Source organism: Pseudopipra pipra, chromosome 19 (genome assembly GCF_036250125.1).
Source record: "Pseudopipra pipra isolate bDixPip1 chromosome 19, bDixPip1.hap1, whole genome shotgun sequence".
NCBI lineage: Eukaryota > Metazoa > Chordata > Aves > Passeriformes > Pipridae > Pseudopipra > Pseudopipra pipra.
Genome location: NC_087567.1, coordinates 4,407,449 through 4,432,434, shown reverse-complemented (window position 1 = coordinate 4,432,434; position 24,986 = coordinate 4,407,449). Strand labels below are relative to the sequence as shown.

Below are 24,986 nucleotides of genomic sequence, written 5' to 3'. Positions count from 1 at the left end.
CTGTGTTTGAGAGAGGGGTACCCTGTGCTGGTGATGCCAGCATTGGGGTTTGCTTCCTCCAAAGGTACAGTTCCAGTGACACACATGTCACAGGGCTGGGGATCCCCCACCTTCTGTAGCTTTTGAGAAGCTCATCACATGCCTGTTTGGTGGTCTGTTCACTGTACAAATATATATAAAGATAACACATATTCTGTTTTCTAATACTATTGCTCAAGGGTTGGGGGGGGAAGTCAAGCACACCCAGAATTTAGGAAAGGGACAGAGAAGTCTCTCCCCTGGTTAGGGCTGCCTTCTTGGAGTTCAGGGCCCTCCAGGGCTGACTTAGGGAAAGCAATGAGGATAGGAAAGAGGCAGAAGCAACTTTAAGGAAACCACTACTATCTGCTGCAAAAATAAACCCAATTTCCATTTGCAAACAAGAATCTGAAACAAAGCAGGAGCCTGGCTCCACTGCCACCCCGTGCTCACAGAGGCTGGCACAGGGGTGCACACACTTTCCCTCCCAGGTTTGGACATTCCCACAGTGACAGCCAGCAGGAAGCACTACCAGGTGCAGAGAAAGCAAGGAAGGAAATCACAAAAAAAAAAGAAAGTAAACCAAGCCCTGCTCCAGGCTCAGCTTGAATTTTCTTTCTCTCACACCTCTCCGAGGCTCACCCAGCAACGCCCAAGCCCTTTGCCAAGCCATAACCTGCTTGTTGTGCATGAACACGTAGCTAAGCAGGGCCCATGGATGTGGCACAGATCCCAGGACAGCAGTGGGCAGCCAGGAGGGGCTTTAGGACTGTTGACACTGTCCCCAGCCACAGCAGTGGCCACTGTGGTACAGAGGCAGATCTTATTTGCAATTCCTTGTCTGCCTCTCTAGTTTTTATGCTGGGCTTACATTCCTGTACCATTTGATCCAACAGAAGAGTTATTTTCTTTCCTACCTAGTTCAGCCATGCAGTCCCACAGTCACAGCCAGCCACCTCCACCAGGGTTTAGCAAACCAGCCAGGTACCACCTTGTAACCCCAGAGCTGAGCTGGGAAGGGTGAGCGCTGCAAGCCCATGCAGGGATCAGAGGTTCAGACTGCACTGACAAAGGTGTCAGGAAGCAGCCAGAGCAGCCAAAGACCTCCAGGGCCTGGAGAGGCAGGAAAAATGGGGATTCAACTGGTTCTTTCACAAGCTCAGCTATCTGCAGTACTGGCAAGCTGGGAGGAGAGCACAGAGGGGGGGACAGTGCAGCAGAGTGGAGCATTCCTAAATCAAATTATGTTCAGTGAAGCATTTTCACATGAGGAAATACAGGTCCCAACTCAAACAGTGCAATCAAGTGTTACTCCATTATATTCCCTCTATGCCATTTACCCCCAGGCTGGACCCAGGCAGCAGATGACAGTCTCTGAGCCTCCATGGACTGTTTGCTCCAAGAACCTTTCATTTACATTTATATGAGCCTTGGGGATGGGGAAGAAAGAGAACTCTGGCTAAAATTCTCCTTTTCATTTGAAAAGAAGTTAAAAACAAACCAAGGAGATCCTCCTCTTTCCAAGGGAGGTACTTACCCTCTGAATGCTGCCACCCTGCTCTTTGCCAGGTGTTTCTTTGCCTCTCCACTCCATATCCCTCTCCCAGCTGGGCAGACATGGAGCTGCCCTGCCCTGGGCTGCAGCTCTCAGCTGCTCCACATGTGCTGCCAAGCACTATTTTGCCACTCCCTGGCTATTTCTTATGAAAACCTGTATTTGTTCAACACCGGAACACAGATCACACAGATCCTCCCAAGTTACTACCTTTCCCAAGCCAGAGACCATGCCCAGCACACAAAGCTCATCACCACCCAGAGCACGTGTGGCAGTTGCAGCAGAGGATGTCTAAGAGAGCAGCAGCACATCCTCCCTCCTGTCCCAATCCCACGCAGCCTGAGATGATACCTACAGAGTGTCCCTGTGTCCTGTCCCATGCCATGGAAGGATATATCTTTAAGGACAGTCCCTGTCAGAGCTCTCCTCTGTGCTGGCTCTCAACCTCTCTGCCTGAAAGCCTCAAACTGCCAGAACTCCCTTGCATAACCTCCCCAGGCTCTCTGCTCACACTTTAACACTCATGTGTTGAAGTATTAACAGCAGCTGGCAGGCCAGAGAGAGAGGCAAGGCAGGACTGGACCCTCACCCTCCCAGGAGAGCACAGGGAGTTTTGGATAAATATTAACTCCTCCACAATTCCCTGGTTATGTTTTCCTTCCTGGACTCCTCCTTACCATCAGTCTTGCCCTCTCAACACTCTATCTTCCACAACTTCCCTGAGACCCCAAAACAGGGGGTTACTCCATACCTGAAGGACTGTGGTCATTCCCCACCAAGCAGTTGCTGGGGGGAAGCAGGGTTCCATTGGGCACTGCTGTATTTGTTGCTCTGCTATGCTCTGGGCCCAGCCTGGAGCACTGTGTCCAGCTCTGGAGTCCCCAACATAAGGAGGTGTCCTTGCTGGAGCGAGCCCAGAGGAGACCATGAAGACGCTCTGAGGGCTGGAGCCCCTCTGCTCTGGTCAGGCTGAGAGCTGGGGTTGTTCCCCCCTGGAGAAGAGAAGGCTCCCAGGAGACCTTAGAGACCCTTCTGGTACCCAAAGGGGCTCCAAGGAGATTGGAGAGGGACTTTGGAACAAGAACGTGGAGTGACAGGACAAGGGGGAATGGTTTCACACTGACAGAGGGCAGGGTTAGATTAGGTATCAGGCACAGGTTGCCCAGGGAAGTGTTCAAGGCCAGGCTGCATGTGACTCTGGGCAATCTGATCTAATCAAAAAGCTGCACAATTTCTGAGCACTTTACACACAGGCAGCACAGGAGAGTGGGATGCAGCACTCAGCTCCTCGGGCATGGAGGGGAGACCTCATGCAACGACAAACCTGCTGAGATGGTTGTTTCACCTTCTCAACATATGGATTTTCAAAGTATTTCTGTCTATTGGGAAAGCCACAGGAAGGGTTGGATTTCACCATGTTATTGTACTGCAACACAGAGAGATGCTGCCTTGGTAGGATGAAGCAACAAGACACCACCATCATCTTACCTTGCCTTAAGTTCCCCTTGCTGGAGAAAGGATGATCCACTGAAGGAAAGAAAATGCCCCAGAACTGTGCAGCAGACCATATTTTCATTTAGCAGCAGAATCATCCAGGCCTGGACATTTCTCTGAACATCCTAAAACCCTTTTGGCCAGAAATGAAACTACAAAAAAAAAATAAACCAAGGAGGGACTACTCCATTAGGTTGGTCAATCAGGAATATCCCTTGCTACTGGTGCTTTTTTTGGAGCTCACTCACTGGTTTCCCAGCCACCAAAATTTCGGTAGAGAGACTTCACACTTTGCAGGCCCTCCCTGAACATCTACAGTGCCTTATCCACTAATCCTACTGCAGAGCTGCTTTCCAAACAAGCCATCCCTGCAACAGAGGGCAGCCTCTCCTGCAGTCCTAGACACCAGATAAATATAGCAAGGAGTAAATCCGTTCTCTCTGCCGAAGGTACAATTAGGGGGTTGGTAAACACCGGCCACCACTGGAGGCACTGGCCTTGGAGGCTCAGAGGATGCCTGTGGTGGGCAGCCAGGGCTCAGGAACTGGTCTCTGCCCATGTGGTGAGGGACACCAGGCTTTGAGGGGGAAGAGGGAAAGCTGAGCAGCCACGAGCTGGCCTGCCAACGTGCCCAACAGCAATTTGCAAACTGACGTTTCAGCAACAAAAAGATGAAGAAAACAAACACCAGGAAGAGACACATGTAACTGAGAGAAATGTGACCACACACAGCTTCTTAGGTAACCAACACTCATGAGTGAGCACATACTCACCAGGCCAGGACTCACAGCCCTTCTTCCTCCTTTCATTCATTTTCCCCCATTCCTGAGGAGAATGGTAGATGCTGTACCCTGCACACTCACACTTCCACAGCTGACCCATTCCTCCAGTGCCCTGGCTGGAAGTGTGTCCTTTCACTGCCACCAGCCCCAGGAGGGTTCCCTCCACCTGCCCCATCAGCTCCTGCACAGGCACCTTGAGTCATCCACATCCCACCACAGCTGTGCCCTCACAGGCTGGCACAGATGATAATGAATGTATTTCTTTCCTAGCACACTGTTTTACTCTAGAAGACTTGACATTTTTTTCCTCTATCCTTCAGAATGGGATGAGACAAAACCACAGTCCACTGCCATTCTGCTTCCCTGCTCTCTGCTGCAGGCTGATGTGAAGCTCTCTTTGAGAGGGCACTAGAAGCTTCCTGCAGAGATGTCTGGTCCTGAGGTGATAAATAACCTTGCTCAAGGACTGCTGCTCCTGCCCTGGAGGAGCCACACTCTGCATTTCTACATCTCCTTTCCTCGGGGAAACCCTGTGGGTCTCCTCAGCACTCATCAACAAATCTGCATCACGCTCCAGTGAGGAAAATTGTTATCTCCAAACACAGACAGCAGCTGAAGCCCCAAAAGTTACTGAGCATTAATGCCCTGGTCACTCCTGAACCACTGATTTGTATCTTACATTTCGGTTTCCTCACACCAGAGCCCACAGTGCCAGGTGCCATAGGAAGAGAGCACCAAGAGATCTGCCTCCTCACTCTGACTTTCAGTAGCCTTTTAGGATTAAAAATATTATACTTGAAACTGGAGATGAATCGCGGATGCTGTAAAGGAACAGGACAAGCAGAACATCCCCCCACCAGCACAAGCCCACGGCACCCATCACTATTCCTTAATTTCTCAGCTGTGCACCTGGGCACCCACGCTCCCTCAGTCACTGTGAGTAACACACAGCTCTGCTGGCAGCACGTGGGAGCCCCACAGGACTGTCCCAGGCAGCTCAGAGTCCACGTGTCAACGTTACACAAGCACCGCCCTGTGTGTGTCCGTGCAGGAATCCAGGCACCTGAACTGGGAGCAGCCTTTCCGCTTTAACAACGTGTTGCCTGGAGCTGGAATCACCTACAGAGCTGTGCTGCTGCAGAAGGGACTCTTCCAAGCTTTCCTGTGACCAAGTTTCACCCTCTACTGCTTTGGCCTCTGGATAAGAAAGGCCATGTGTGATGAAGAGGACACGTGTCAAGTGAGGGTTTGTCACCAGGGAGCTCGTGTGCATGGGGACACTTTGGCACGGAGACCAGAACAGCTGGAGTGACCAGTTTGGTGCTTAAAACAAAGGGGAATAGAGGCTGCCCAAAGAAATTCGTATGACCTCATCTAAGGACACATCCAGAGCAATGAGGCTGCAACCACAATCTCCAGTTAACCCCTCAGCTGCTTCACCACAGTGAAAGCACTTCTGTGCTAAAAACACAGAATCTTTGGACAGTTAAAGTTGGAAAAGAACTACAAGATCATTGAGTTCAACTATTAACCCAGCACTGCTGTGTTCACCACTAAACCACGTCCTCGATTGCCACATCCACACAACTTTTGAGCACTTCCAGGGACGATGGCAATTCTACCACTTCCTTGGGCAGCCTGTCCCAGCGCCTGACCACACGTTCAGTGAAGAAATTTTTCCTAATATGCAATCTAAACCACCCCTGGCACAACTTGAGGCCATTTCATCACACATCAAAGAGACGCTGACATCACACTGCAAAGAGATGATGTGAATCTCCCCAGCCTCCAGCTGGACCAGAAGTGCTGCACGCACAGCCTGGATCCCGCTGGATGCCAGCGGGAAGCTACAAACAGATGGAGGATAAGCTGCAGGTCTGGATCAAGGTTTACAGGAGGGGGTCCCAACCTCAGCCTCCTCAGATAACACGAAGACACGTGGAGGGCTGTGCTGTGAGTGGGGGTGCCCGTGTCTGAGCTGCAGATGTGTGACAGTTCTGACAGCTCTTCCCTGAGGAAAAACCCCTCACACACCTAATGGTTTTTATAGCACTCGGAATTAGCTTATGTAACAGCCATCATGCACGCTCCACTGGAGAGCCCCCGGCTTTTGACATTTCTTTTGTTTATTTCCACTGTTCTGGTTAACCCACAACCTCACATAAATGAATTTTTAGAGTTAGTCTCTTACAGACTCCAGGCATAACAAGAGGAGTTGGTCCTCAGGGCAAAGTACTAAATCAAGTGAGGGAAACAGCAAGATCTATTGCCATATCTACTGTGAATTTGGAGCATCCCAAATTAGTGAACACTGCTGATATCCTGCTGTCCTTGTTAAAGTGATAATGTCAATTTAAGCTGTGTCCATCCACCTAGCCACTCATCTTTCCATTGTGCCCAAGGGGAAAGATCCCCAGATTCACAGGCAATGCTCAAGGCACAGCTTTCAGCTGCTCTCTTTCCCCCAGCTATGAAATGGGAACATCAATAACTATTAAAAGGCAAAATACAAGGCTTGACCAGGGAAAACCAAAATAAGACAAGAACTATCTGTGCCTGTCTTGTTGATATTGTAATGTAAGACTATAATCTCTCCACTTTTATTAATCCCAGGTACCAGCTCCTGCAGAGACCTCCTGGGTGCCCTGGGCAGCATGGCAGTGCAGTGATATTGTGGTCAATGGGGTCCTAGAGCTTGTGCCCTGAGCAGAAGGCCACAGGCTCACACCACAACCAGCACCTTTGAATCACCTCACTCCTCCTGCATCTCCAGCCCACACTGGTCCACCCACTGTGGCTTCTGGCCCATCTACCACCATTAAAAGGGTGAACAAGGGGCTTGAGCTGGTGCAAACAATGTCTGGGATGGGAGTGCCTCTGCTTTATACCCAAGAGAAGTATTTAGACAATACAAGACAAACTGTCCCAGTGAAGGTTTCATGACATCAGCCAGTGCCCCTTTCTAACATAACCCAGATAACTGGCCTTGAGCTTCGTGCCTCTCCAAAATTACGCCCTACCCTTCCAAAAAGCACTGAGACAAGTTGTGGTTGATCCTCAGCCAGCTGCTGATGATGCAGAAGTGGGGCTGCTGGTGCTCTTGCTTTTTGGATGGAAAAGCCAAGCCTGCCCTGGACCGCAGCTGGTCCTGGCAGCCTGCCCCTGCTCTGCTCCGGCCAGCTCCAGGCAGCCACACAGCCAGACAAAGGCTGAAACAGGAAAGCTGAGGCACCTGCTCCCCCCCTCCCACCCCTTTGGGACCTCTCGTGAACAAAGCACCTGACCCACAGACAGCACTGGTGCAGGAGCAGCGCTGCTGAAACACAACTGGGAGGCATCGTCCTCCCTGCAATCACCTACACAGAAAAAAATATGCTGTTTTAGCCAAATTAGTAAACTCTACCTTTTAAATGGACCCTCTCCTGTATTATCCCTGCCAGGGAAGTTCCTTCCTCTTAGCAAAAAGTGAATTGTAGGCTGGAAACAAATCAAAGTACAGAGCACAGCTGGCTGCCCGAGAGGAACACGATGCCGATTTCTTCCACTCCAGCTGCTCTGGGCTGTTTTCTGGCTGAGTGGGGAACACACCACTGCTCCGGATGGCAAGTGTCAGCAAATACTTCTCTCCTTCAAATTCATCAAGTACAGCTGAAGGAAACCGAAGTGGGAGTAACTTCCCTGACACACCATTCTTAACTTGTGTGGTTAACACGCTGGAAGGATGGGATGCCATCCAGAGGGATGTGGACAGGCTGGAGAGGTGGGCCCATGTGAACCTCACAAAGTTCAGTGGGGCCCAGGGCAACATCCTGCATCTGGGTCAGGGCAATCCCAAGCACAAATACAGGCTGGGCAGAGAATGGATCAGGACTGTCCCTGGGGAGAAGGACTGGGGATGTTGGTGGACCAGAAGCTCAACATGAGCCAGCAATGTGCACTGTCAGGCAAAAAAGCCAACCCTGTCCTGGGCTACAGGACAACAATTGTGACCAGCAAGTCAAGGGAGGGGATTCTGTCCCTCTGTTCAACTCTCCTGAGACCCCACTTGCAGTGCTGCCTCCAGCTCTGGGGCCCTCAACACAAGAAGAATGTGAAGCTGCTGGAGCAAGTCCAGAGGTGGTCATGGAAACGCTCCAAGGGCTGGAGCCCCTCTGCTCTGGGACAGGCTGGGAGAGCTGGGGTTGTTCAGCCTGGAGAAGAGAAGGCTCCAGGGAGACCTGAGAGCCCCTTCCAGTGCCTAAAGGGGCTCCAAGAGAGCTGGAGAGGGACTTCTGAATCCCACCTCACTGCCTTACCTGGGACTATGCACCAGGCTCGTACAAAACAAAAACCACAGCTCCAAAGCCCTGGAATTGTTGCTCACTGAGCACTTTTGGATGCCAATGCCATATAACCGCTTTCAAATGGACAAGAAAGTTTGAGTCACAGAATGAGGTTTCCAAGAGAGGCCAACATTAATTCTCCAGGTTCCTGCCCTTACTATGTGCCCCAAGGCAATACATGGATGAAGCTACCTAGACCCCAAGAGCTGGTGGCTATGGAAATGCACATCATCCTTTTCTTTGTTTAGGGTGGCAAAGAGCCCAAAGCAACCAAGACCCCTCTGCAACGCTTCACTTGCAACCACTGCTCTGTCATCCCAACCCCAATTTATCTTTTACAGGAATAAAAGCTTCTGGGTGCAAGGTCAGATGTGCAGAGGGGAAAATCTGGACCTGAAACAAGGGGAAATTGAACTGCAGTTATATGGAGTCATAAATATTTACTGCAATGTAAACCAAAGGACTGAACTGCTCATTTGATTTTTAACTTGAAAAAAAAAGATTTAAATTTACAAGGTCTCTCACCAGAAAAGTGGAAAAGTATATAATTAGAGTCTAAAGAAAACAAGCTTGAACAAATGTGCTGTGCCTGTCAATTTAGATTGTCTACACCCCAGTTCCCTTTGGAGCTGCACCAATTCCTCCTTCTGTCCTCAGACGTATGTATATGGAAACACACAGTGCCAGGGCTGAGACAGCAGCTTTGTTTTTGCATATGCAGAAGATAAACACACACTACAGCTCAAAACTACCAGCTCTGCGCTGGTGGCCGACTTCTGAAGCGTCAGCTTTAAAATGCAGCTCAGTTCTTCTGCCCTGACCTCTTGCTGCCATGAAGCTTTAGCACTCACACAACACCGTGACTCCCCAATAATTATCACCCAGTGCATTTTTCCTGCCACTTGACACCAGTTTGGGGTGCTCTGACCACAGTTACATCCTCCCAGTGACACATCACAACATGAGGGTTGGAGGTGGTGACAGTGCATGGCTGTGGAGCTTCAGATGCAAAGCAGGAGAGTGTCACAGTGTGCCATGTCCCCTGTCACCCTCACCTGTGCCATAGCATAAATACCTGTCCCTGTGCCAGTCACTAGCATTAGATGGGGGCAATGCAGGCAGTGACACAGCTCCCAGGGCATTTAAGTGCACACTTAACCAGACATCCATGACTAATTCCCATTCCACATGTGCTGATGCCTCAATCCAGCAAAGCACTCCAGGAAGGCATCCCGAGGGTGGCTTTCTGCTCCCACCCACGCCGAGGGAAAAGCTGAAAACGACTGTTTTGATAAGTACATCTGGGAGCTGAGACAGGATATGAGGGCTGAGAAGATGAATTGAAAAAGCAAATCGAGCCCAGAGGGAGAAACTGAGTGACAGAGAGACCAACGGGGTGGGAGCAGATAAACCCTGAACCAAGTGTGGCCAGAGCAGGGTTACAAGCAGGCAAGGAGGGTTGTTGGGGGGACAGGCAACAACCAGCAGAGACAACTGCCAGCATCCTGGAAAAAATTATGAGACAAGGGGAGGTCACACAGGTTGCAACTAGATGGTCTTTAAGGTCCTTTCCAACCCAAACCATTCTAGGATTCTATGATCTCAGAGAAGAAAACACATGGGAAGATTTCAATGGCAACAAAGCACCTGCTAATAAAGAACAATGTCTGTGATGTACAAAGCACCTCAATATGGGTTATATGTTTCCCACAGGGCTTTGAACTGAGGAGCAGCACAGGCTCATTGGAGGGCTAACACAGCCAGCAAAACATGCTACCAGAAACAAAAGCCCAGGAGTGGGCTGTCTTGGCTTCCCTCTGAGTATTTTAAAGGAGAACAGTGACATTTTCTACTTGCAGGGTCAGGCCAATGCAGACAACCACCAGGGACGTGTCTCTGTCCCTTGGCAGCCCCAAGTCCCACACAAACAAGCAGAGCACACGGCCTCGGGTACTCACAAGCACCAAGAAATCTGCTACTGTTTTCCTGAGGCTGGAAAACACCTTTTTCAAGAAAAACAAACCCTCCCACCTGCTTTCTTCTGAACCAGAAACAGCTTCCAGAACATTAAGCTGTAATTAGGACTGTAAATTTAGTCACAAGCACTTATAATCCATAAATCTCCACATCCAATAAAATATAATAGCTAAGGAGAGTCCGAAAGAGCTACTAATGATTAAAGCTGCCTTTCAACCTCAGGCCACTCCTGCTTGCTGTTGCCCTGTGTTAGACCCCTTGAAATGAAGTGGGGCTTGCTAATTATTGTCTCTGGAGCTGTTATGAAGTAAGGAATTAATAATTTATTTTATATTGTTCTCCCTTTTCATAGTTTGGTGGGGTTTTTTAAAAAGACATATTTTACTTGTACTCTTTTCTCTCTCCAGCACGGAGAGCTCTTCATTTATCAGCAGCCAGCTTTGCCTCTCAAACCATGACAGGAGGCTGAAGATGTGATTTCTGAGTGTTATCCACCTGCATTCACTCAATTATTTAAATGCTTTTTTTTATTTAATGAGGAAGTTTCAAAGAGAGAAATGCACACAACAACTTACTTGGACTGGTCTGGTCGCTGAGCCTCCGAAGTCTCCCGCTGGAGGTCCGGCTGATTCCTAAAGCAAGAAGAAGGTTTGAATAGGGAGTTTATGTGAATAGGGTACATGAATCTACCTGCCTGCTATGACTCCACATCTGGAAAGGCATATTTTCTTTTAGGAATCTGCCCTGCACAACCACCTCTGTGATCCAAGGAGTGTCATGTGTTATTTTAAACAGAAAAACACCTGAGGAGAGACCTCCACCTTTCCCTGAAGATGTCAAACATTATTATTCAAACACAGCAAAACCACAAATGTATTTAGGGTTTCCAGAAACACCAGAGGGAACTTTTGAAATCATTAAGCGGGACACACACATTCACCTCTTGCTCCAGGATATTTTATCCTAGAGACAAGTGCAGCACTTCCAGAGACAGGCTTCCTTGAAGGGAGAGGAAAGTAGAGCAATTTAAGGACATGCACTGGCAGAGACTACTCACTAGATTGCACCCAGCATCCTGAGAACATATTGTTTATGAGAACCCTGTCATGGGGTCAGACCAGCTGGAACACGAGATGCACCTCCATTCCCATACCCATTTCAGAAAGTCATCAGAAACTCCCAAGTGCCTCCCAGACTCCAGACAAGCCACAGGGACCTGCTGACTACAACAACATTTCTAGTCCATCAGCAACATTAAACATAATTTCTCTGCTGCCCCAGCTACCTGTTTGTAAAACTGGTGATTGACAGTACACTTGCTTCCCCGGTGGGCTGAAAAACTCAGCAAGAACCAGAATTCCCCTTGAAGCTGGAACTGTACATTGATCAGTGCCTCAGTTTCTCCTTTTCTTACCCCAATAAAAGCAGTGAACCACCTCAGGTGGGATGATATATCCTGAAATCACCCCAAATGCTATAATGTCCTGGTATGGGGATTCTCAAAGTCTGACAGCTGCCCAGTCTCTGGTGGGACCTGCTGCAGGAACAACAGCTCCAGGATGGTATCTGTCATCTCAGACACCAGATGCTGGAGCTGTCAAGCCACAGAAGCTCCTCAGCTCATTACAAACCCTCCTTCAGCACATGAAAATATTGAATCAGGATTTCTACCCTGCAAAGAGGTAAAAAACTCCCAGGATTTTGGGATGATGTTGCTGTTCAATTATATTACTTAAACTACCTTCTCACCATCTACCAGATCTGTTGGACAATAAGCAAAGGGCTTAGAACAACACCAGTTTAAGCTGCAGAATAACCCCAAACTGTGATTTGTAACATAGTCACAACCTTACAAACCTTGTCAGCTGGAAGACTGCACCATACAGGATAAAAATTCGTTAAGAATAAATACACAGAGAAAAAAGGCAGGAAAACTTTCAAACCAGTAAGCCCTGGGATGGAGGCAGGGAAGGAAAAAGGGCTGCCTGGCAACTTGATGTGGAAAAAGCATCTCATGCTCAGAACCCTCTGTTTATATATATATATGTATTTGTGTGTGTTTGCTCTCTCCCTTTCCTTTTCTAATATAAAAAGCCTCTGTGCCTGCAACATTATGTGGCTGAACCACAGGGCTGGTCCTGGGAAACAGCACCACAGAGAGAACCCATGGCCAGCACCACCCAGAGCCACCCCCTCACTTGGCTCTGCCCCCCAAAGAGCCAAAAATAGAGCCAGGACTGTCCACCCACATCTGTGCACACCCAGTTTGCCTTCTATGAGAGCTTTACCTGCATTGCAGCAGGACAGACTGCTGCTGCACCCGGTCTGTAATTCCCTGACTGACAGAGAGAGAAGGGCTGAAGTTTATAGGAACTTGTGCATTACAACCAGCATTACAAATTTTAAACATATTTTTTCCATTAAACCCAGTCCCCGAATGTTTTTCCTAATTATTTCCTCCTCTCTAAATGTCTACTGCTTTTTTGGACGCTAGCAGGAACGAGAAGGCACATTTCCTCTGCCCAACAGATTTCTAAATGGCACTTCTTGAGACAGGCTGCAAGAGCAGCCTTGTCCTAGCTCAGCTCCACACAGAGAGCAAACACCTCTGTGTTGCCTGTGTGCAGACAAGGTGCAGTGCTGAAATCTGGCTTTTAGGACTGCTCAAAAACCAGAGAAAAATCGTCCCTTATGGGTGGCACGCTGAGGAACACAGATATGCAGCCATGCTGAGCTGGTTAAACACAGCCTTCTAGGTTCAAAGACTTCATTCAGTCTGCGGCAAAGCAGGACGGAAGCTGAACCAGGAGCTTACAAGCTTGGACAGGACTGCACATAGGAAATAGGCTTTATTCCCTTTAGCAACGACTCCAGTGGAAAAAAACACATAGGACTTGGAGCATCCAACACAGCACAGCCATCAGAGCATCCATGCCCTGGCTGAGCCTGTGGCTTGTATGCAAACATTTCTGAGAATTTGTTTATATGCCCTGTCTCACAGGTTTTCTCTGGGGCCCTGGAATTACTATTCACACCCTTTTTAAATGGGTAGACAAGCTCAATTGATTTGCTGTGTGTTGGAGGCAGCATTAGAAGGAAGTTTTTCTGACAGCTTTTTCTCCACTGCCTGTTAACAACATTAATAATACATGATAATGCTGTTAATTCCCTTTCAGACAAAGAGAAAATAAGGAGCAAACACAAAATTCATCCAGGCTGCCTAATACCTTAACAGAGAGTCTGGGAAAAGGGAATGCTACAGAGTCCAAGCCAAGCTTGCTATCTGTGATGTCCCACTGCCCTTCCACCAAGGGAAGATCCAGATACTGTCCTGGAAAGCAGATAAACAGCAGGGAAAGCTGGCAGCCTGGCAAGGCAAGAAGAGAAGATCTGTCAAAAAATAAAATAAGTAATGAGAAAGCAACAGCTAAAAATATGCTGCTGTGAACACAGTGCCAGGAAGCCGGTGGAGTGGGCAGGACCGGAGAGCATCGGCGTGCTGAGCCTGTTCTGGGGTTACCTCTATTTATAGCCTGGAAGCAGGAGGCTGAGCCCCACATTTGAGCAGCAGGGCTGTGAAACAAAAATCAAAGGTTTCCACCCCAGACACAGTGTCTATGAGCCTTCCCTCTTAACGCTGTTCAAATGCCCTCAAGCCACGCTGTAAATTTATTGTAGCGCGCTGGACGAGGAAACATAATGCATTATGCTTTATTTAGCTGAAATTAGGAATTCTCTTCCCCTTGTTCCCAGCAGAATGACTTGAAAACAGAAGAGTCTGACAGTTAAAGTCAGTCAGTCCAAGAAGGGCTCACACAACCCAGCGGATGTGCCTCAGCAGGACAAAGTTTGACGCTCGCCCAGCTCAGCCTCACCTTGGCTCGCTCGCTGAGCAATATTTTTTCATGTTTTATAATCAATGACTAATTTCCTCCAGATCCACAGGCTGGGACCACGTGGCACAGCAGAAAGGCAGCAGTACTCAAGGACACTGGGCTTCACTGGGATCTCCTTCGCAACTGCCAAAGCCAAGAGTTGTTCCGTGTCATGGCAGCACAAGCAAAATCCCAGCCAGGCTCACGTTTAAATCACTCCCTCCAGACAATACTGGGACAAATGTTCTACTCTATTGTGCTTCTTGCAGCTGTTAATATAAGACACGATGGATGTAAGTCATCCCAGTATTGAAACAGAAGCATCTTCTAGATGTTTACCTGGATGCAGACATGGTTCAGGGCAGCAGGGGGAATGAATCCAACCTCTTTAGAGAAACTGTCCATGCTACAGAGTGACTTTTCTAGCTGACTTGGCTGAATCTAAAGCCAACTAGGGAACTGCCAGACATGTTCACCTCAGTCAACATGTACATTCCCTAAAACAGAGTTTTTGCATGATACATCCCAAACTTTATGGATGCATTTAACAGTAATGAGACAGACCACTTGGGACTGATTCTCTCCTCACAGTAAGTGATCCATGCTGCTACACTCATGTGATGTAAAATTCAAGAGAACAAATGAGCAATTCCCATTATCAACAAAAACCATGCTGTGAGGACAAACAATGGAGGATGCAAAACTCAGGAACTCACTCTCTCTGCACAGTCCAGTAAAAACAAAAAAGCAAGCAAACAAAAGAACCCAAATCAAACAAAGGTGGTGATAGAAAGGGATGGGCCAAACCCAGCAGGAGCCATCCCACACTGTGCTGGAGTCAGCAAAGCGGCACCAGCTCATCTGAGCAGCCAGTATGACCCTTGCTTCTGTTACATGTATTTACTAACAGGTCTGAGATAGATAATTCAGCTTCCTTCTTCACCCAGCACAACACAGCAGGGTGTCCAGACAGCACTGGAGACATCTCCATCCAAGATTAGTTTCCACACTCCTGACTCCCCAGAGCTCTTTCCTGGGGTGTACAGCTATGGATCATGTCACAGAGCTATCTCTGGACTTCACCTTTGGCACTTCTCAGCAGAACAACCCTTCAGACGTGTCTACAGCCCCTACACAACACCAGCAGCTTTTAAACCAAAGGCTGACAGAATTGGCTCCCTCCAGGGCAGGAGCATCAGCCCATGAACTGCACACACCCAGCCCTGACTCCTATACCCTATCCTGCCCTTTGCCATCTCCTCAGGCCATCCTGCTGTCAGCTAGGCAGGATATAAAGGACAGCAAGGATGTCACTTTGCCCTGCACAGGAACCAGTGCCGACTGTTGGGACAGGGTTTTCCACTCCCTGTTAGGATGTGTAACATCTATCACAACACCTTTAGGGTGTGAAATGTCTCACTGTATCCACTTCACAGGTACTATCCAGACAGTGGGCAGGAGAATTGCCTTCACTGACAGCTGTATTTCATCCCTCTTCATCCAGGCAAGCTCTAAAAGCTCCTAAAATAAATTGGCTGGAGGAGATCTCATCAGTAACATGGCCTGGAGCTGCTAACAGGAGGAAGACCCACACAGGGTTTGATCCACGCAGCAACAACAACTCTGTCTGTGGCTTCTCCAACACTCCAGACCAGCTGCTGGAGCCTGAGCTGCTGACACAGGACATCCTGGCACATGGAGCTGTGGTGTCACTGGAGACAGCTGGGGATAGAGGGGCTTGGGGAAGCTGAGGACCACAAGGGAGGGACATCTGTTTGTAGAGTAGCAAAGGAAGAAGAATCTCTATTGCTTCGAGCTCGAGTCCAATGAACCACACAATTACAAATTTCACTTCCCTTAACTTGAAATCCACTTGCAACATTAACCTCAAAAGGAATATGGTTAAAAAAAAAAAAAAAGGGAAAAAAAATTCATGTTCATTTCCAGTACTAATCAGAAACATGCACTGAAGAATAAGAGACACTTTTCCAGATTCTGTGTAACAGAAACTCTTTACAAAGAAGCTGAGCACAGCTAGGAAAAAAAAAAACAACCAAAACCAACATTGAACCCATGTGCATGGTTTCCTTCTGGATCAAATATCTCTGGCAGCAAACTGAGCTTTCACCAGGATGGAGGGATGCTGATGGAATGAAGGGATGCTGCTGCCAAGGGGCACTGGTTACAGACTCAGGAGTGGAACCACCACCTTCTCCAACACAACCATCACCATGTGGGCACATCAACAAACTCTGTGTGTCTGGGTCAAAGGCTAAGCATAGAAAGACAGCCTAAAACACCACTTGCCTGAGGTGGGAGCTGGATATCACCAGGCTGGGGCCAAACAACACTGCTAATCAGCACAGTGCTATTAACACACAGAAAGAACCTGGCCCGAGGCTGGATGTCAGATAACCCTCAAGGAAACCACAGGAACATTGGCACTGGCAGGATGCATGTATTCCTACCACAACACTAGGCTTCTGGCAGGTGCCAAATGTGTTCTAACACTAAAGAAATGTTACAAAAGCTTGTGCTAATCATAAAGGGCAGCAAAAATTAAGCCTCAGTTTTTCCAGTGTTAGAAAGGCTTCCCCAAGCCCAGCAGTGGACTGGTCACAGCAAAGGGCTCTGTTAGGTAGAAGGACCAGTCCTGTACAAGGTGATAGAAGATGACAGGGCACCCAGCACTTTAACCTTGGCTCAAGTTTAGGCTTTGATTCAAATTCTTCACTCAAACTGCCCTAATTCTCAGGAAATCAATTGCTGCATCCATAGAGCTTAAAGCCAGAAAATTGTCTTGGCTGACCCACAAAACCCACACCACACATTTTTATCCAGTCATCACAAATTCAAGCTCGTGTTTGAACAAAGTCTTGGCTTTTCAGAGGTGTTCAATCTCAACTTCAAGATTAAAACACTGGAGTGATCTCAAGTGCTTTGGCAAATTGCTCAAGAGCTAAAATGGTCTTCAAACAGTGCAGGGACTGTGCCTTTCCCCGTGAATTTATTCAGAGGTGAGTAAACTCAGTCCTCAGACATTCATTTCATAGAAATAACAAGATCATTTCATCACTCCTTGTGATCCCCTGTTCTTTACTGCCCACAAATACCTCACAGCTGATAGTCATTCAGAGATACACTGGACAACCATGAAAGCACCAAAAAAAAAATTAGCACAAGCAGTTTTTCATGTGAAAAAGCATGTTAGTCATCATCTGTGATCCTTCTGCTTGGAGTGCTCCAGTAATCCGGCCGGGCAGCAGCAAAGATGCCACGTCACCACACCAACACATCGGATGACTTGTGCAAATGCATATTTATAACACAAGTATCCTCACAAATTGGAAGGGACTGGAAAAACAGGCCTTTTGTATGTGTGTTGTCAGCTTTACTGGCTTATGGGATTCTTTTACTTAGCAGCAGGAGGGGAAGGGAAAAGGATTTGTGCAGGAACAGAAAACTGCTCTTGTGGAGCTCTGCTGGTTGGGGATGGATCTGGTAACCGCTGTCAAGCCTAAAATTCCTTTCAGTTCACTGCTGAAGTTAACCAGATTTCCAGAGAGGTCTTGTCCCTCTAAATTTACCCTGTCTGCACCACACTCTACACTTGCTCACACTTCTTATCTGCGGAAATCCAAGAGAAGCAGGACACAAGAACTCAACAAACAAGATTCAACAAACAGTTGCCTTGTAGCATTTTCTCTAAACAAGGGGGTTTTGCAGGAGGATGTCACAAGAGCAGCTTGGATCTGGTCCCATTTGTTTCTGCAGAACCTGAAGCATCCCAGCAAAGATGGGAAGGAGAGAACGGATCTGAACACACCCAAGCTGCAGCCTTGCTCAAAGGAGGAAATAATCAAACTCTTACATTAACCAGCTGCCACAAAAGCTTCAGCAAGCTAGAAATGTGTTAGTTAATAATTAACATTAATAACACAAGAGTCCTTAGGAGCCTGAATGGACAGGGGATAAGGCCCAGAGTACTATGGAAACAAAGAACAAAACAAACAATCACCACTCATTCTTTGCCTTCCAAAACCCCCAAGCATTTACAGCTTCCAGACCCACAAGTGCACCTCACTTTCTCGGGTTCGTCTGGCAATGGCCATGGATTAGCTGGAGAAAACCACTGTCAGATTTGAAGGAGGGGAAAGGAATTTTAAAACTGCAGCGTGGTATTTCCATATGGATCAAATACTCCCAGGCTGCCCTGCAGCTCTGCTCCCCACTCCCACAGGCCTGTAACGCTCTGGCTGTGACCACGCAGGAGAAGTCCTGGTGCAAACTTCCCAGCCCAGCATCTGGCTCCCTGCTGCACTCCAACACTGCATGCAGTTTTAGCAGTAATGTGGTAATTCAGGTTAAAAATCCATTCCTTGCCATCTACTTGTAACCTCAGTGCAATCCACGTTTTATTCCCCAGCTCCAGCATTTGCTCAGTGTCCACATGCTGCGCTTCCCTGCTCTCATTTCACACACACAGAACTCCCAAACTTGTGTTTCAGAGGGTCCCTCTGGCAACAGACACCACTGGATTTATCATGGGAGCCCTGTGAGCCTGGGGCTGCCATGAGGATGTAATACAGACCCCTTCTGTTTGCCAGGCTCTGGAAGGCAAATGTTGATTTTTCCCAGAGAGGGATGGGGGTGTATAATGGAGAAAAGCTGAGAACAAAGAGGCAGCAGCGCAGTAGCCAAAGGGCAGCAGTTGACAAAGGGCAGAGGTCAAGGGCTCTCCTGAGCCTGAGTGATCCATTGGGATGACCCACTAGGATAACACACTGGGATAGTCCACAGCTTGTCAGAAGTGTGAGAGCACCTGGACTGAACAGGACACCCAGAGGAGACCTGTCCACTTTGGACTGCCCAGCCTCAGTGAGCTCCTCCTCATCACAGCTGGAGGAGATAAAGGGTAGCCTTTGGTTTTGAGACCAGTGCCTCACTCTGAAGAAACTGCATGTCCAAGTCTCACTCCAGACTTGGACCAAGTGTCCTTTTCCTTCACACCATATGAGAGATGCTCCACTGCACCCACGTAACATCCAGATGAAGGAACCAGCAGTAGGTAAAGAAGCAGCCAAGGGGACATAGACGTGAAACCTCTTCCTAGCCAGAAATTCAGATGAATATTCGGGGTCAAGACTCACAAACTCTTTGGCCACTTGATGGAGAAGAGAATTGTGGAAGGGCATTAAGCTCAAGCAGACAATAGCCACTTTTCTCTGTGCAAACAAAATCCAACAAATATATATATTCTAAATATACTTTAGGCTCCAAATGCTACCTGGAGCCCTTCCACCTGAGCATCCCTAGTGCAGAAGCAGCCTGAGCACAAACACTTTGCACCACATACATACAGCTCAGACATGTATCATGTGGCTGAGAGTATCACCCCTGTGATACTCTGGTATTACACAGGATTGCCCTGAAGTCAGGAAGCCCAAGCTCCAGGCTATGGTTCAGAAAAGAGCTCCCTGCACAGCCCTGTGCAAGAAACTTAAGCTCACAATCGCAGTTTCTCCCTCAGGACATCACACTTCCACTTTCTAACATTTATCTTTGACCCCAACCCCAGTTGCACCTTGTCTCTCTGCTCATCCAAGGCTAATCCTGCCCTAGGAAGATGCTGAGGTGGATGGGCAGGGAGGATCAGCTCAGCTGTAATAGGGGAGTCAGGAACTGCTCAGCCACCATCAGGCTCTAACATGACTTGCTGCACGTAACTTTCCTCCTCCACATATTCCTTGCTCTGCCTGGAAAATGAGGTGTCAAGCACTTCCCCTGGTTATAGGAGCTGGAGGGATATATTATTTAATGTTTTTACATTTTAGCTGTACCATAAAGAATGACTCAGGCACTATCTATAGATGTCTGAGATAATGTCCACTGTCCCTAAACAGGAGGGAAAGGAAGTTACAGTATGAGACTACAATGAAGCCCTTCACTCACACAATTGAGGGTTTTCTCCTATTAATTCTACCCCAGAAGTAGCTAAGGCAGCCCAGTTTCATAAACTAGTAACATTCTTTGGTGTTTTTCCTCATATCTTACAATTATATTTAATAATGGCTGCAGAAGGGAAGTTGGAACAGAGGAGAAATTCAGCCAAATTTGAGGACATATTGGAGTGCCTAATGCTGCAGATCAGCTTACACTAGAGTTTGCAGAAGTGCCTCTACAAACTGCACTATAACTCTTAAGAGCTGCTGTACCTCAGAGTTCCCTCTTCCATCCCCAAGATAGACAGCCACAGAAAACCCAACCATGGTCCCAAAACCAGCTACACAAGTGGCTTAAGGCTCTATCTGTGAGGGGTCAGTGAACTCCAAGTTTAAATTTCCTGTGTGCTCCCCTCTCCCCCAGTCTCTCTCCTTTAAAGGCATTTAATGTAGGACCAGGTTCTCACAAGTCCCCATTGCCCATGCTGTGCCCTAGAATGTATTTGCTGTGTCCTGCTGCTGCACATCAGAGGAGCAAGGTACCAGCACAAAAGCACTAAGTTCATTTAAAAACAAGATGTAGAATCAATACTTAAGTGCCAGTGTCACATTGGGTTACCCTTTAAAAATCTTTGTAAGGGATAAAAGGCAGGCACTGATTTTTTTCTCCCTGGTGACCAGCAGCAAGACATGAGGGAACAGCATGAAGCTGTGTCAGAGGAGGTTAGGTTGGGTATCAGGGATTCCCTCAGAGGGAAGTTGGGCACTGAACAGGCTCCCCAGGACAGTGGTCACAGCCCCAAGCCTGACAGAGCTCAAGGAGTGGTTTGGTCAATGCTTTCAGGCACATTGTGGGATCTTTGGGGCTGTCCTGTGCAGGGCCAGGAGTTGGATTACAGTAGTGCCTGTGGGTCCCTTCCAACTCAGGATATTTTATGATCCTATGAAAAAATAATTCTAAACCAAACACCTACATTTCTGCCAAGCCATGTTCTGCAACAGTCAGCCCTACAGCAGGGCAGCAGGAAAATTAAAGATTAGGTTCATTTAAATAAAGCCCAGATGTAAGAACCATCTCTTGATGCTATTCTGTGGTTACACATGCCTTTCTCCAGGTACCAAGCAGTCCCAATGCAACTTGTTCCTCTAATGGGCTTCTCCAGCTGCCAGCAAGGGAAAAGTAAAGCACCTGGCACCACTAAAACAGCTCAGCCCTGGCAAAAGGCAGAGTGAAATCACTCCTGGCACAGGTAAGAACCATTCCATGCCATGGAGCAGTGCCTGCAGCCTCTGAGGAAGCCTTTCTCTCTATAAAGAGGGCTCACACAGGGAGACACAAAGCCTATTCTGTGGGTCTGGCTGAAAGGCAGCTTTGTACACGGCCCATGGCATGCTCAGTGTAATGGAGCTGGGCAGTGGAGCTCTGGGTCCCACCCAGAGCCCCTCCCTCCAGTCACTCACCCCAATGACACAGATGTTCAGTCTCCACTATGCAAATCCTCACCACAAAAAAAGGCAGTGGCTGCCTTTGAGTAACCCAAACCTCGGTGCACTGACCCTGGCACTGCCCAGAGCTTGAGCTGTGCCAAGCAGTGGCACAAATGAGGACTCCCAGCAGGGTGAAGCTTATGGACATGTACCTCATGTCATACAAAATGAACCACACAGTGACCTGCCCCAGCTAGACCTGGCAGGTTTTTCGCTGTCTGGGGTCTCAGGTCACTGATGGTGCCCTCAACAACACCCTCAAGAGTTCATTACACGAGCTGAGCTTTCACAAATGGCACCTTCTGCTGTCAGAGGACTCCCAACACCTCTTGTCCAGAGGGGATCCATGGCACTGCCACATCACTCCAGCCCAAACCTACCCCAACCCTTTATATCCTTGGCAGGAGCAGCACACAGGCAGGATACTCCCTGCTGTGTCCAGAGCTGTGGGACTGACACAGCGCCAAGGGAGGATGCTCTGGGGGGTGTCAAAATTCCAGCCTTATCTCCAGAGGCTGAGATCATGAGTAGAAAACGTTTCTGTGTTGTCTCAGCAAGCTTCCTGCTGGCACCTCTCTTCCTCTCCACAAAAGCACCTCTCTGTGAGCAGTTCTAGAGCCAGAGAAGAATGTTCACTGGTAGAGGCTAAATGTATTTACCATTTCTGAGACCCCAGATCTGTGACAGTGGCTGTCCTCAGCATGACCCAGCTGCTCCTCAACCACCTGTGTCCTGAGCAGGTCAGGGGAAGCAGGCCCATCTGCAGGAGAGATGCTGCTGCCACTTCTTTTGGGAACAGCTGGCACACCAAGCATTCACCACACTGCTGCTCACTGCTGCAAGCTGGCAGCCACCTGCTCTACTGCCTGAAGGAAAGATTCCCACTACCTAGGATTATAACCAGATCTCCAAGGGATTGGACTCCTCACTCCAGATAGCTGGAAGCCCTGGGGCAGCACCCCACTGTCTGCACAGCTACCCCCCATACTCAACAGGAGATGGGCTCTGAAGCAGTGAGTCACATCCCCAGATGGAGCTGGAAAATAGGGTGATTCATCTGGCAGCCCCTGGCTGGAGAGAGGCTGCAGGGACCAGCTCTGATTTAGAGATGCTTTTAGATGGCTCAACTCAGGCAAAATTAAATTCTGCCTTGTTTTTTTCCAGGTCTCAGTCCTCTGTAATAGAGGATATTAGCTCCCTCTTAGCTTTAAGATCAATGTCTGAAAGACAGCTGCTAGAATAGGAAGCACTTTGGTTATCTGCACAGACAAGGGGCAGGAGTCATGGCACCTGATTATGCCCCAAGCTGGCCACAAAATCCAAGGCAGCAGCTTGTTCCTCTGCAACTCAGTTTCCTTGGCAATAAAGTGGCATATTCATGTCTTTGAGAGATGAGAGGGCCACATTTATCCACCAACTAAATCCCCTGGAGGAACCCCAAATCCCTCTTCTGTAGGCTCTGCCCAGGTGATACAAGCACAGAGCAAGGTCACTGCCAGGCAGACTTGCGGTCCAAGAGAAGGTGACAGAGAGGGATAAATGAGGGACAGAAAGTGACAGGAGAGGGAACTGTCACCTCTCATGCCCTAAGTTCCTTGTGAATAAACAAAGCACTGGCCTCCAGGGCTCTTGGGCATCTGTCACCATCACTCTATTCCATAAGAAAGTGAAATTAAAAAAACCCCGCAGCTGAAACAGTGTTTAATCCTGCAAAGATTATGATGACATGATTTGAAAAGCAGAGGAGGCTGTTAAGCCCCCAAAGCAGACATCTCTACTTGCTTTATGGTCTTATTTTGCCCATAATCTATAGGCAACAGGGCTGGGATGCTTCCAGGATGTTTTGAGGGACTATGTCAAGGCAATTTTTAATCCAAAGCCTGACCTCCCAGCTATGTTTTGACCTAAGGACACATCATGCATTAACCATTAGAAATGGGAAAGAGAGGTTTTTCAAGATAAAGATGATCCCAAGTACAGATGAAATTTTACAGAATATTAGAATTCAAATTAATCCTGATATGCTGGAAACAGACAACAAACAAAAAAAATCGAACAGGATGCAGTGTGACCCAGCAAGGACCAGCAAGGTCTAATTTACACACCAGACACAAGTCAGTGGTTGCAAGAGGCTCCTATAAAAGACTGATATCCCACATGGGCTGAACTGCCAGATTGTATCATCATCAACTAGAGGAACAGGTGCCCCAGGTGAGTACCCCAAGCAGGTGCTTGCAGAAGGTGAGATGTGGCTAACTGCAGACTGAGGTGTGGAAGGCAGTCCAGGGCTTTGTTAGTGAGGGCAGCAGCATCCAGGCTCACCTCAAAGGGACAATCTCTGTTAGAGCTGTTCCCTTTCCAAACCCCTAATGCTGTGCACTGGATCCCCAGTGTGAAGAGCCTCCAGGTGCCAGGCAGAGCACCCCCAGTCCAAGGGTTTGTTTGCACTTCCCCAGCTTGTCTATCCGGGGTTCTGCCATCCCTTTATGTTTTCCTCCTGTATAATCATCCAGGACAGACTGGCTACCTGAAAGCAGCCAGGCAGGCTGCCCACACACAGCCAGCACTGCTTCCTCAAATCTGCCTCAGCCCACCCCATCCTGCAGCCCTACAAGTGCCAAAGGAGTGGCACAGCCTCATGGAAACGCCCCAACATCCTCCTCCCAGCAGGGTTAACGAGGCCCTGCAGGCTCTGTGCATAAGCCACGATTTTGCCTTGGGTCTGTGAGTACCTTGGAATGGGCCAAGGTGCCACACAGCACCTGCTCCAGCTCCACGTGACAGCCAGGTATTTGCTCGGAGAGAAATGCAAACAAACCCACCCTGGAAAGCTCCCTGCTCTCCTAGAAATTCAAACAAGGTCATCTCCAGGTGGAAAGCAGGAGAGCATGAACAGTCCTGGGTAAAGCCACCGCCCCAGTGCCTGTTTGGGCAGCCCTGGCAGCCCACAGCCAGCAGAGAGGAGGGGGTGAGGAGAGGGGAGCAAAGCCACAACTCATCAATCCCTGTGTACACCTCTGCCAGCACAGCTCCTGTTTTCCCATCCACTGACCCATGCTCCTGTGTACACCTGAGCAGCAGGAAACACTTCTCACCCCTGTATGCCTCTCAGTAGCAGCCTGTCCATCAGATGGAGGGGCTCTGGACACAGAAATACCTCCCCAGGGCTAGGAATGAGGACATTGTTTATTTTTACTCAGGACTAAGGTCAGGTTTTTGCTCCTAAGGCTTGCCAGAAGCTGTGTGACTATGCCCTGTACTGACCTTCCAGCTCCCTGGTTTCCAGTGTCCACCAACCCTTCTCCTGTGTTAAAACCTCTGCCAACAGCAGCTCAAAAATCATCCACTAAGGAAGAGGCACAGACTATGAAAGGGTTTAATGCAAAAACCTGCAATAATAAGCACCCAGCACATTGACATGGGAAGCTCTTCTGGCTCATATCCATTCCCAGGGGTTCCCATACTTATATTCAGGGTCCAAATGACAGGAAAGGCTCGGTAAGATCTGAACATTAATCCAGGCACATATTATG

The 24,986-nt window shown here is 48.4% G+C and overlaps 1 protein-coding gene across 2 annotated transcripts in view; it reads right to left on the bottom strand.

Moving 5' to 3' along the window:
* The window catches only part of SEPTIN9 (septin 9), a 136,402-nt gene that overhangs the window by 101,412 nt on the left and 10,004 nt on the right, over positions 1 to 24,986 (bottom strand). The window contains exon 2 of one of the 2 annotated variants that reach the window (XM_064675723.1): positions 10,724 to 10,780. In XM_064675723.1, the coding sequence (XP_064531793.1) occupies positions 10,724 to 10,780 (57 nt within the window). Of the gene's footprint in view, positions 1 to 1,928; positions 1,969 to 10,723; positions 10,781 to 24,986 lie in introns of those variants that run through there. The other variant, XM_064675721.1, reaches the window with a different exon arrangement.